Consider the following 13,480-nt stretch of genomic DNA (forward strand, 5'->3'; position numbering starts at 1 on the left):
TGGTCTCCTGGATTACGGAATCCTACCAGCCAACCCTCCCAGCAAGAATTGAGCAATTTTTCCCATCAACAGACAGTTCAACCCAGGATTTGCTCAAATCTGGGCAACAGTGAACTGTTGGGCCTAGAAATTGTGCAATCCCCTTGGGCAGTCAGTCCAACTGACAGTCAGGAATGCATATTTTTCTCCAGTAGTCGAGCAGTCACTTGCATGTGTAGCTGAGTTGATCGGTTCCCTTCGGGATCGAGCAAAACAGACTTTCATGCATAAGCTGTTTCTCCTAAGGCAGCATGCAAAGGCATCTCTTGTTTCAGGGATCTATGTTTAGCAGTTGGAGGTTACATGCAAGGAACAATTCAAAAACCTCCCTCCAAGTGTTGCTTCCCATAGATTTGTGGCATGCGTGTCACAACCTCGATGTTATCAAAACTCATCAATTGGACACTGCAGAGCTCATTCCTCACATCAAACTTGTAGTTCTAACATCCCACATCACATCTAGGAGCAGTCGGCACATTCATCTCAATTGTTTTGGGGTAAGCTCACTTTCCATACCTTGTGCTGCATTTCTGTCGCTTTTTGGGTTTTCACTTGTATGTGTACTGTTTGCTTGATTTCTTTGAACGCCTGCTGTCGTTTACATATATTCTAGCTTGTCCTAGCTCTGTTTCAATTTTCGTTGCTATCTCACTGCTGTTGCATGCATGAAACTGTTTTGCACGGATGTTCGCCAACCGACGAATGACTTCACCCACATGCATGTTGATCTGTTTGCTCAATCCCCCATTCATGTTTTGCATGCACTGTTTATCACTTCTACTATCACTTAGCGTCGCCATGCATTTCATTCGACTTACTTGCTTTCAGTTTCCCGTCGGCAAGTCAGGCCAACCTTGGCCTGATCTCTCCCTTCACCAAGGCTGCGTTGCGCAATCTAGAGAAGGAAGGCTCACCTTCCTCTCCACATTTGGGCCAGGGGGGACGAATCTGGTTTCATAGAAAACAACACATGCTTCTTATTGAAGTTGCTACATATAAGAATGTCAATACTAATTCACTCCCATGGTTGAATCCTCAAAAATTATGGTATTATTATCTCTTGAGGTAGAAGCAAAAACAAGAGTTGAAAGGAAAATTGTTCCTTAATTTATTTTCTCCCTTTTCTTATCGACTTATCTCTATGAGAGATATAAATTAGGATTTTACTTGTTTAGAGTTTTCTTTTTGGCAAATGGACGGAAACAAGAATTGATTCATGATGCTATATTTGTTTTAAATACTTTTAAAATCAAGCAGGTTAGAACAATGTTATATGCTAAGAAATCGTTTTGGACAAAAGTTTCTAGAGCAACCTTATGGTCTTAGATTCTTACAATTTTACAGATTGATTTTGGAAGTGTTGAAATATTTGCATCTAGTCGACCATTCAAAGTTAATTTATGAGCAATGTTCACTGTCCAATTTTATTGACGAGTTTACATTTATTTTTATCCCTGTAAGATTTAAAAACATGATTTGAGTGCTTCCTCTTCCATCCTTCATTTTAGTCACTATTTCAGTCATTTCCTTCCATTTTGCTCCCTCTTAAATTTTTTTATTAGGACATCATTTCAAGCAAGAAAATAGACCAATTAAATTTAAAGCAGAGTCCCTCCTCAACATTGTTTTCAAATGGACAAAAGAAAAATCAAAGATGGGTCATGTTTTCGAGTTGAATTTCCTCCTAATCTTCATAATGGAATGCACCTTCCTATTGACAATATTAGAAAATCTTTTCATCCTTACTTATTTCTGCCTACCTTTAATGTTCATTGCAAAATCTAACCTTTATTTTGAGACTTCAAGTGTAGTACACTTAATATGACTTGTATGTAACTAGATATTCGATCATTTTCTAAATAGAATCATTGTATAACATTGATTATTTGCATTATTGTTCCACTTATTTTCAGGATATTTTGGATAGTTTTAAAGATGGTCCTATTCTATATATTCCTGGGGCAATGACACCGACTGAGGTGATTATTTCCTTCAATATCAATGTTTTCTTTAAGTGAACTTTAGATGCAAATATCTTGAATATTCAAATATTCTGATTTCTGGTTAGTGCACAATTGTTTGGCCTTGATATATATTAATTGATATTTTTCTTTTACATACATTTTTCCATCGAAGTGGTTATATTACTTGGAAGCTATATGTACAAGTTGCAAATTGCTATTTATATAAATATCCTATTTAACTTGTTCTTTCACGTGGCTCCCAAAAATTTATGCAGGTGTTGAATGCTCATGCTTTAGGAGCTAAAATTGTTAAGGTCTCTCTCTCCTTTCTCTCATGTTATTTTCCAACCTCTCATACCTTTCTATTATTTTATCGAGTGCCTCTTGATTTCCTTACAAGAACAAGATTTAAAGTATACCTACTAGATAAACCATTGCCTATTTTATCATGTTTGTTATCGTATGCCCTCATAGTGCATGCATCTTGAGTAAATTAATGCCATGCATTACAGAAAGCACATTGATATTCCATGTGATTGAGATTAAACATGGCATGCATAATCATGGTAGAACAAGTAATAATTTTTTATCCATTAAGGTACAATGTTTGAGTTAGAACTTGATTGCTTCTCAGCACTTCCATTTTTAACAACGTTTCTTGTAATCAATCGATTCAAATTAACCATTAAAGGTATGCTATCTCAATCCTTAAATAAGGCTAGATGGTACTCAACCAATTGACAAAGAGTTTCATTCTCTGAAAGAAGGGCATATATGATCACTCATAATCACACGTCATTTCAGTACGCTTATATAAGACTCAATGGCTTCCTAGCTCTTCTAACTTTTTGATTATATCTAGTGATTGATTAAAATTTTAACTCAAACTTGGTTCTGTTTCGAATTAATTATTCATGACATCTTAGTTGTATTCCTAACATTTGTATGTACGCTGATACTCTAGAATCAATTATAGATAGTTTTCGACAGTGTTGATAATATTAGCGATATTCAAAAATATTGTGATATTTTTGGCAAAATGATATATCGCCGAGAAAATATCGCAATATTTTCAAAATATCGGCAAAATATCGCCTATGTATAAAAATCTGAAAAAATTAATTTTTTATGCTTGCCAATATTTTCCGATATTTTGCCGATATTTTCGCCGATATTGCCGATAAGATGTTTTTTGGACCCTCGTCGATATTTTGTCAATACCGTTATTATCAACATTGGTTTTCGATATATTAAGGAAGATGCATGTATGTGCACTCATAATTAGACATCTTTAATAAGTGATGCTTATATTTTCCTTTTTTCAAAGTTTTCAACATATTTAGACATTGATTTCTTAGCTTAATGATGAAAGTGTGAAAATTCCTATACTCAAGGAACCCCTATTGCAGCAAAACTGAATTTACTTCTCCTACTTGATTTTAATATATATTATCAAGTTATTTTCTGAAAAATACTGAAGTAAATTACTTCTGCAGCTTACACCAATTTAATTTGAGTACATGAAACAAGAAACTGAGCAAAGAACAAGATACATAGGACACCGTTTGTTTTGGACAAAATAGTCCTCGGAAAAACCCAATGCAGGAAAACTGGTGCAATAGCTATGAGGTTTTATATTATTAAGCAGTAGTTCTGAATAAAATGTTGGATGCCCTCCCAACAATCCAGTTATAGAGAAAAATATAATGGCGGAAAACTGAGTGAGATTACCTCACTTCACCTGGCAGTTTCTGGTTGATTTGGCAACAGAATTGGCAAACCCTCGGCTATCTATGCGCTGGCCCTGTGTAGGCTCTGTCTCAGCCTGGCGTTGTCTCTTCTGCCTCTTGGAGCTTCTGTGTCAACCTCTCTCGGCTGTTTTGGCAGCTCCCCAACAGTTCCAGATTTCTGCATGAAGGCAACTTCCCTTCTGTGTTGGCCCTTTTGGCTCTGTGTCAAGCCTGCGTGGGCCTAAACTGGCCGATCGTTAGTCCCTCTAGGTGTTGTGTTGCCTCCACTGGTGGCTCTTTGCCTCTCTGCCCAGTATTCCCAAACTATCCCTGCCCCTTTACTATAGAATGATCACTTAGTTCGAATTTTTTAGCTTCATAGCCCCATAAATTTCGAACTCTAGATCAATTCATTCTCTCGGTGTGTTCCTGAATGAACCCCAAGCCTCCTTCTTATACTTTTCGCGTTGAGACTTCAACGACTGAGATTAAGTCTCTAATCAACGACTAAGATTAAAACTTGACTTGATCCGCTTTCTAGAACATTCTCACCCATATGTTGATTAATACCCATTAATACTTTAATTTTCCTAAGTTTAGACTTAGGAACCTCATTAAAAATATTAATTATTTTAATAAAATACAATCTGGATGGAATTTCACCTAATGGTTTCTGGGTTCTTTAGAACTCATGTGCCTTAGCCTCTCCACCAATTTTCATGGCTAGAGCACATCCGATGCTACCAAAAACGAATACTCCCTCTTAGTGAGGAAGGTGCTCTAGCAACAATGTCCAACTGCATGCTACTCTGTCTCTGAAACATCTCCTTTCCGCATTGTTGCTTCCACCAACACTGTGCTACTGCTGCTACTGTACTGCTGCCCATGACACTGCCACTACCACTGCTGCATATGTAATACAACTCCCTCTGCATTTACTACTAACACTGCCATTGTTAGCTTTGCACTGCATCATTTTCCAATTGCTGCTGCTCTGGCTCTGAAGCATCTCCTTTCCGCACTGTTGCTTCCACCAACACTGTGCTACTGATGCTACTGTACCGTTGCCCATGACATTGCCACTACCACTGCTGCATCTGTAATACAACTCCCTCTGCATCTGCTACTAACACTGCCACTGCTATCTCTACACTGCGTCATTTTCCAATTGCTGCTGCTCAGCGACGGAAAAGCATCCAAAGTTTTTGAACTAATTGTGTTCAACATAATACCATGTGAATGTTGGAATATGACTGCTACTAGTCTCTGACCCTCTGCATCTTCTGCGTTGCTGCTAACTTCTGCACCGTGCCATCTACACTGCTACCAACCTTGCTTTGTGCTGATCAGTCTCTGGTTTTAGGTTACTGCATTTGTCTCTCCAACCAACCCACTACATCATTTGACACTAATTCCATCTCGCTACTACTGAATCTTGGGCTTCCGTAGCAAGGAATTGATCCCAGAGGTGGATTCCTCAAGGATCCTGCCCACATGTAGTCCTCCCGACTACAGTTCTATATCGCCCCATTTCCTTGTTGGATATGCTTGGGCACTCATGGCAAACTCATCTTCGTCAATTTTTGCTGGAGTAGCCTTAGGATCATGTTTCTCATCCTTATCCTTTTGCTTCAAAGGACACTGGGATGCAAAGTGGCCCATCTCGCCACATCTGAAACATTTCACCTTCGAAATGTCCTTCTTCTGCTTCTGCTTCTGTTGTCCCTTTGATGCTAGAGCTGCGTTCTCCTCCTCCTCCTTGGTCTTCGTGCCACTCCCACTATTGCCATTGAGGTTGAACTTAACCAGATCTCTCCTTAATTCTTCCTGTTGAAGGGTTGCCCACATCTCCTCCCATGAAGGTAGTCTTTCCCTACCCAATATACTTTGGACGAAGACTTGCCATTCATCCAAGACTCCATTCAGGGTCGTCCTTACCATCGCGGTAGACTAAGGAGTAGACCCCACTGCAGCAAGCTGGTCTCTAGTGTCCTGAAGACGTTGAAGATAGGAGTTAACCCCTTCTCCCTTCTGCATCAATGTCCACTGCAACTTTTGTTCTAAGTACATCTTCCGTTGTTCGGAAGAACCTTCATATAGTGAAGACAAAGCTTCCCACATTTCTCGGGCTGTATCTTTGCCTTGCAAGTGTGAGACCACATGATCTCGAACTCCATCGAGTATGTACCTCTTCGCCTTTCCCTGCTCAGCCTTGTACTTCTTCTTTTGATCATTGTCTACGGGAACAACCACAACACTCTTGATGTAAGCTTCGAGATCGTACTCATCTAGAACAACTAATATTTTGGTCTTCCATATGACATAGTTGGAAGCTCCTTCCAACATGTCCTGGTCTCTGAGCCCATGTGATGCCATCTCACACAAATTATTGAATTGACTCCTCTAGTCACTGCGTAGCACTGGTTTGCTGCTCGACAAGTGAAAAATTCGAAATTTTGGCGAGAAAAGTCCTCTAAGGAGAAAATTCCCCTTCTATGTGTCTTCGCTATTTTCCGACGGATTTATGCCTTGACAGAAACTATACCTTTCAAGCACTGCGCTGAGGCTCTGCGTCACTCCCTTTGCCTATGCAAGCTCACGAACCGAAAATCATACCTCTCTGTCGACTCTCTCAGAGAGAGATTTCCTCGGAATCTTTGCTTTCTCGGCAAGGACTGCGCAATCCCTTCAAGGGGATTCAAATTGCTGCCAAATGCAATTATTGCCCTCTCTGCTCAGCATTGGATCTGCTCTTTCTGTTTCAAAATCAATGCTTTGATACCATGTGAAAATTTCTATACTCAAGGAACCCCTACTTCAACAAAACTGAATTTACTTCTCCTACTTGATTTTAATATACATTATCAAGTTATTTTTTGAAAAATACTGAAGTAAATTATTTCTGTAGCCTACACCAATTTAATTTGATTACTTGAAACAAGAAACTGAGCAAAGAACAAGATACATGGGACACCGTTATTTTTGGACAAAATAGTCCCCGGAAAAACCCAGTGCGGAAAAACCGTTGCAACAACTCTGAGGGTTTTATATTATTAAGCAATAGCTCTGAATACAATATTGGATGCCCACTCGAAAAACCAGTTACAGAGAAAAATATAATGGCAGAAAACAGATTGAGATTACCTCATTTCACCCGGCAGTTTCCCGCTGATCCGACAATAGAACTGGCAAACCCTCGGCTATCTCTATGCTGGCCTTGTGTAGGCCCTGCGTCAGCCTTAGAGGCTTTGCGTCAGCCCTGCGCTGTCTCTTCTTCCTCTTGGAGCTTCTGCATCAACCTCTCTTGGCTATTCTAGCAACTCCCCGGTAGTTTCGGATTTCTGCGTGAAGGCAACTTCCCTTCTACGCTAGCCCTTCTGGCTCTGCGTCAAGTCTGTGTGGGCCCAGACTGGCCCAGCATCAGTCCCTCTAGGTGATGTATTGCCTCCACTGGTTGCTCTCCACCTCTCTGCCCAGTATTCCTAAAATATCCCTGCCCCTTTGCTGCAGAATGATCACTTAGTTCGAATTTGTTAGCTTCATAGCCCTAGAAATTTCGAACTCTAGATTAATTTGTTCTCTCGGTGTGTTCCTGAATGAACCCCAAGCCTCCTTCTTATACTTTTTTCGTTGAGACTTCAACGACCGAGATTAAGTCTTTAATCAACGACTAATATTAAAACTTGACTTGATCTGCTTTCTAGAACATTTTCACCCATATGTTGATTAATACCCATATGTTGATTAATACCCATTAATACTTTAATTTTCCTAAGTTTAGACTTAGGAACCTCATTAAAAATATTAATTATTTTAATAAATAACAATCCGGGTGGAATTTCACCAAACGGTTTTTGGGTTCTTTAGAACTCATGTGCCTTAGCCTCTCCACCAATTTTCATGGCTAGAGCACATCCGATGCTACCAAAAACTAACAGGAAGCAGAATCCCAAGCTTCATACCCTTATAGTAAATTTGAATCCCATCATGGGAGCAAGTTATTTTAACCTTAGAAATTATAGTTATTGCAGAGGAAATTTTAGGGCTCTTTCAAATTATTGTCTTTTTAATGGTTTATGTGGTGAGGTCAGTTACCGTAAAATCTAGCAGGCCTTGGAGAGGGAGACCCTACAAGATATAAACTAGACTAAGAAGCAACAATGGGATAGTATCCCACTGTCACCACAGCCAAAACCCTTTTCTCTTTACAAATTTTCATTGATGGTAGGAATGAGTGTTAGTTTTTGGTAACATCGGACAGGTGTTCTAGTCTTGACTTGCGTCAAAGTGATTAAGGAACACAAGATCTCCAAAACTTAGAAAATGTTTCAGGAGAAAACACATAGAGATAGTTCATTTAAGTTAATTGATCAATAATTAAAAAAATGCCTAAGTCTAACTTAGGAAAATTGGAAAATTGATTAATTAACAACAATTAATTGAGAAAGATCGAGAAAGCTCTAGAGACTCATAAGGATCAAGTCTAAGATGATTTTAGCCATTGATGACAATTTAATCATGGTTGTCGGTGATCCAACAAGAGATTATAAGAGCTTATCGATGGGGATGGAGATAGTGACATCGAGCAAGAGGGAGAGCGAGTTCCTTGGGCAGTTGAAGATCGAGCTATCCAGTTGCAGAGATTCAACAGAAAGAAGAGTTCAAGCCAGCGAAATGTAGCATCAATGATTGAGGGAAGAGTAGCGACAGAGTTCCAGAGCATCCCATTCAGTTTCCAATGCAGGAAAGGGAGGTCGCATTATTGCTAAGTGAGGCTACGCAGAGGCAACGCAAATGATTCAGAGGGCTAGAGGCTAGGAAAATTTTGAGGAGGCCAAGTGAGTCATTTCTAGATGTAGAGTCAGGCAGAATGACAGATTCCGGGCAGCTCGACAGGCAGTGCGAGGAGGGCCTGTGTCAACACTGCATAGAGGCTAACCCAAGGGCATTTCGAGTAGCTCAGTTGGGCCAGTTTTTGGAGTTGGATCAGTTGTGGAGTGAGACAATTTGTACCTAGGCTGAAAGGGAAGTCTGTTGTGACTTCAAAATGGCTGTTTAAAATCAAGCATGGAAGTGATGGCAACATCGAGAAATATAAAGCAAGGATCGTAGATCGAGGCTTCTCTTAGAAAGAGGGAGAAGATTATGATGACATATTTGCTCTCGTAGCTCTATATACAACCATCCGCTCTATAATTGCCCTTGCTGCAAGTCAGGGATGGACTCTTCATTAGATGAATGTAAAGATTGCCTTCCTCCATGGCATGTTATAGGAAGAGGTATATGTTGAACAACCACAAGGATTTGAAGTGGAAGATCGAAAAATGCATGTGTGTAGGTTGAAAAAGGCATTGTATGGTTTAAAGCAAGCTCCCTGAGCTTGGTATGCGCATATTGACAGTGACTTAGTAAAGATGGTATTCACAAGAAGCAATGTCAATCCCAACCTCTACTTCAAGGTAGTCCAAGGTATGCCATCGATTCTGGTTTTGTATGTTGATGATCTATTTTTGACAGGTAGTGAGCCTTTGATGATCGAATGTAAGAGGAGGCTAGCCTCTGTGTTTGAAATGAAAGACCTTGGTCTCATGCACTACTTTTTGGGCCTTGAAGTGTGGCAAAAGTCTGGTGATATTTTCCTCTCGCAAGGGAAATACATTGTAAAGTTATTGGAAATTTTTGGAATGACTGAATGTAAATCCATGGTCGCTCGAATGGAAATAAATTTCAAGAAATTATGTGGAGATGTTGCAGGACCAGACTTAGAAAATCCATCTCAGTATAGAAAACTGATTGGGGCTTTGATGTTCGTTGTGAACACCCGTCCAGACATATGCTCGGGCTTTGTCTTCACCTAAGCTCCGTTACCATGTTAAGTTATGGTATGTTCTATGCTTATAACAGTTTACTTCTTTTCCTTATTATATTCCACAGATTAGCAATGACATGTACATAAAGTAAAGTGCAGATAGAACATTAAACGATCGACAGAAAACAAGCCAAGACAAGAGACACAAGATGTGGTGGCTAGCCAGGGACAAACCCCACAATGTGTGGGGAAACCCTTTGATCAAATCTTCTTTTATCTTCAATAATTCAGCAGAGAGAAATAATACAATAAATCTGATTCATATCAATAGTAGCGAACCCTAGATCAGCAACATCAGCATTGGCGACTTCATCATCAAACTAGGGCAGACGATATCTCACAAACCAACCGTCGGATCGGCTTGTTTCCACCACCAAAAGTTGCGGCTTCCAGAGGAGGTTCAGATGAACCTACAACGCAGTTTAGATGAGGAGATCTTCTAGTCCACGCAGGTCAAACTTTACTTCTGCAGTTGCAACTTCAATTTCGGCAGCGTCCGACTTCAAACTAGGGCAGTCGATATCTTGCAAACCGTCCGTCAGATTGACTTGATTCCACCACCAAAAGTTGTGGCTTTCAGAGGAGGTTCAGATGAACTTACAGCGCAGTTCAGATGAGGAGATCTTCTACTTCACGCAGGTCAATCTTTACTTATGCAGTTGCAACTTCAATTTCAATAGCTTCTGGCTTCACATGTGTGAGGGAGAGACCCTTTTCTGCGCAGTAGAGAAGAGAATCTTTTCTGCGCAGTAGAGAGAGAGAGAGAGATGTGATGAGATGAGTGAGTCCAAATGAGGAAAAGTCCTCTTGTATTTATACACAATGTTGGTGTTTGCATAGATGCAACTGTTGGGCTTCTGAGCCTACATGAGTTGTAGGTCAGCTTGATAATAATTCCATAATCAAAATAAATTCATATCTCCATGAATACTTATCGGAATTGGATGATCTTTATATCAATCCTACACCTCTCGACGAGAGGAATCTAATAAAAATATTATCAGCCATGAATAAGATGACCCACATGAAGTTTTTCCCTAGTTGCCAATTTTAACAATTACACTTGGCTTGAGATATTCTACAGGAAATGTTCAACTTCATGGATACACTGATGTTGATGGATACACTAAAAAATGCAGATGTCTTGAGCAAAGAGGTATTTTTGTGGAGAACACTGTGTGAGCACACGTGGGTTAGAGGCTTCGGGCTTTTGCAGGGAATTTTCTTATTGTTAGACCAGAGTTTGGACAACGATTCATTGGGCTAGATTGGAGGCTATTACCTAGGTCAATTTTTCTATCTTTTGGCAGGGACGTAGAAGCTATTTGACCAAGTGTTGCGTGGGGGTTTAAAGAAGTGGAGCCGGGAGAGATAAGGGTTGGAGATAGGAGGTATTTCTAGTGGAGAATTTAGCCAAAGCTGGGAGACATTTTTCATGGTAGATTTGGGCATAATTCAATAGTATCAAAACTATGGAGTGTTTTCTGGCTAGATTGGGCAATCACACTTCTTGGGGTTCACCGAGGGTTGGTGGATTTAGCCCAAACCCTTTCTAGGTTTTTGTGGGTTTATTGAGAGCAGTCTGCCTAATTTTATAGAATTTTTTGGGCGATATTTGGGTTTGAAATCCTCATTTTATAATATTCCTAGTGGGAAATATTAAGTGATAACAACAAATAAAGCATAAACATGTAATCATAAAACTAACACACCAGCATAATGACAAATTGCACCATAAATTGTACCAAGAGATGAGTCATTTTATTAATTTAGATAGCAAGGTACAATAAATTAAGAAGAGGAACTTGGGCTTGCTACAACTAGTCAAGTCCTAGGTGAAAATGGAGCCGCCCAAGTGCTAGAAACTGCTCTCACCAAGTCTCTGCATTGGCCCAGTAAATTCTACTACTGCTGGCTGGAATGGAATTGGTGTTTCGACCCTCTAAACTGCTTAAAAAATTCCAGGAAATTATTTGGAGCCTCCTCACAAGGAACCCAAAATGACCGAGAAAAATATCACGGACCCAAGTGGTGGAAATGGTCCCAGAGTGAACTGCACCCTTTTCCAATAATTTCTGTTGCTGCTTGCTCACTAGAACACTGATTTCTGCTAGAAATATTGCCTAGAAAATTCTACAAAATTAACCCTGGACTCCTCTCATGAAACCCACAAAAACCCAGAAAGAGTTTGGGTTGAATCCACTGACCCCAAATGACCCCCAACAAGCGCAAGTCGCCACGTCTCGCCAGAAAACGTCCCACAGTTTGATATTACAGAACTATGACCAAATCTACCACTGGCTAAATTCTCCCTTGAGGTTTATCTCCAATCTTTGACCCTTATCACTCCACAATTCTTCTCCCTTCTCCCTTGTGCAGGCTAAGCCAGAAACCCCTACACCCTTCCAAGTAAAGAGAATTTCGTCCCACAAACTTTTTGCTCTTTGTCCCTGCAAAATCACCACAAAATTCTCGGCTCCAACTAGGAAAATCCTCATGCAAATTACCTAGACTCCAACTCGTTGTATGCTGAACCACAATGAATAACTTGAATTGCCTCTATGCCTGGAAAATACGCAGAGCTGGAAATACTGTTGTCAATGAATCCCTGTGAAATCCCAACAATGAACTCTCTGAATTCCCAACTAGGGAGGCACTCGAAGTGCTTCGAAGATAGGAGGGAATCCTGCTTGGAATTCTTGTGCTAAACAACACTCTACCCTTTTGCTAAACAGCTCCAAGTGAAGATGAAGTGTTAAGTGTAATAGTCAAAAGATGATCCACAAAATGAGACCCTCCTCCTATATTTTATCTCCACCCTTCTAGACTCCTTTTAATAATATTTTATTGGTGGGGGGCATTTTCCACTTAGTTACTTTTTCCACAATTTTAATAAAATAATAATTTTCCGCCAATCTGCAATAAAATAATACTTCCCACCTTTCTTCAAAATACTAGTTGCCCCTTTTAACTAATATTACCAAAATTGGGCAAATTCCCATGCTCACAAAATTGGGGGGATATTACAGTCCTCCCCCCAAAAATTGTTTGTCCTCAAGCAATGCCCAAACAAGCACTCTCTCTATCAATTGACCCAAATGGCTATTGTAAATGATACCGGGGTCTCAAGTGTGTGACTAAGTCATCCCTATCCCCAACACTATCCTAGCATGAAGGAGTCCCTTGATACCAGGGTCCAAAGCCATCTTGATCAACGTGAAGCACCCCTTGCTCCACTCACTGTCCAACCTGGTACAAGCACTCGAAGCCCTCTGCATACTGTCAATAAGTAGAGCATCATGATAATATAAAGTGTTGATCAACTCATTGTGCAACTGCTCCACTGAGTCATCCACCTCATGCATTCCAAGGGTGGACTCCTGAAGATACAATCCAACTGTGGTGGAGATGAATCCTTGCCCGTATGAGCTTCCCTTGATGTCCTCCTACTAATCATCCCTCCATGCTGGTGAAATCCCCCACGCCAACAATGAATCACTAAAATCCAATGGAAGATCAGAATGATCTCTCCCTATCGAAACTAGCTCATCCCTAAGGGTAATTGAATTGTTAAGTACTGTGACGCCAAGATCCCATGCCCATTGTAGGAAGAAACTGTCCTGCTGACCCTGCGACACTCTCGTCATGACTGACTGCCCAACATGCTCATACCAGAGCCTCCTGTCCTGGACTCTCGGCCATAATATATGTGATGATCGAGGCTATTCCCATCCTGCCCAAGTGACTCAGTAAGGCCAGAGCCTATCACACCATGGTTGGCCCCAATATTGAGCAACAACCTGCCTTGCCATGTGATGAAGACCTCGATGGTACCCCATGTGTCAGCGTGAGAATTAACCAAATCACCTGCTATCTGA

At 40.4% G+C, this 13,480-nt stretch overlaps 1 protein-coding gene across 8 annotated transcripts in view; it reads left to right on the top strand.

Annotated features, from left to right (window-relative positions):
* LOC149239196 (uncharacterized) overlaps positions 1–13,480 on the top strand; it is a 381,661-nt gene that overhangs the window by 178,642 nt on the left and 189,539 nt on the right. For all 8 annotated transcript variants that reach the window (XM_089373342.1, XM_089373345.1, XM_089373344.1 and 5 more), the window contains 2 exons: positions 1,953–2,018; positions 2,279–2,317. In XM_089373342.1, the coding sequence (XP_089229468.1) occupies positions 1,953–2,018; positions 2,279–2,317 (105 nt within the window). The remainder of the gene's footprint in view (positions 1–1,952; positions 2,019–2,278; positions 2,318–13,480) is intronic.

Source organism: Pinus tabuliformis, chromosome 8 (genome assembly GCF_031772625.1).
Source record: "Pinus tabuliformis cultivar Carrire ecotype Pingquan chromosome 8, CPIR1, whole genome shotgun sequence".
Taxonomy (NCBI): Eukaryota; Viridiplantae; Streptophyta; class Pinopsida; order Pinales; family Pinaceae; genus Pinus; species Pinus tabuliformis.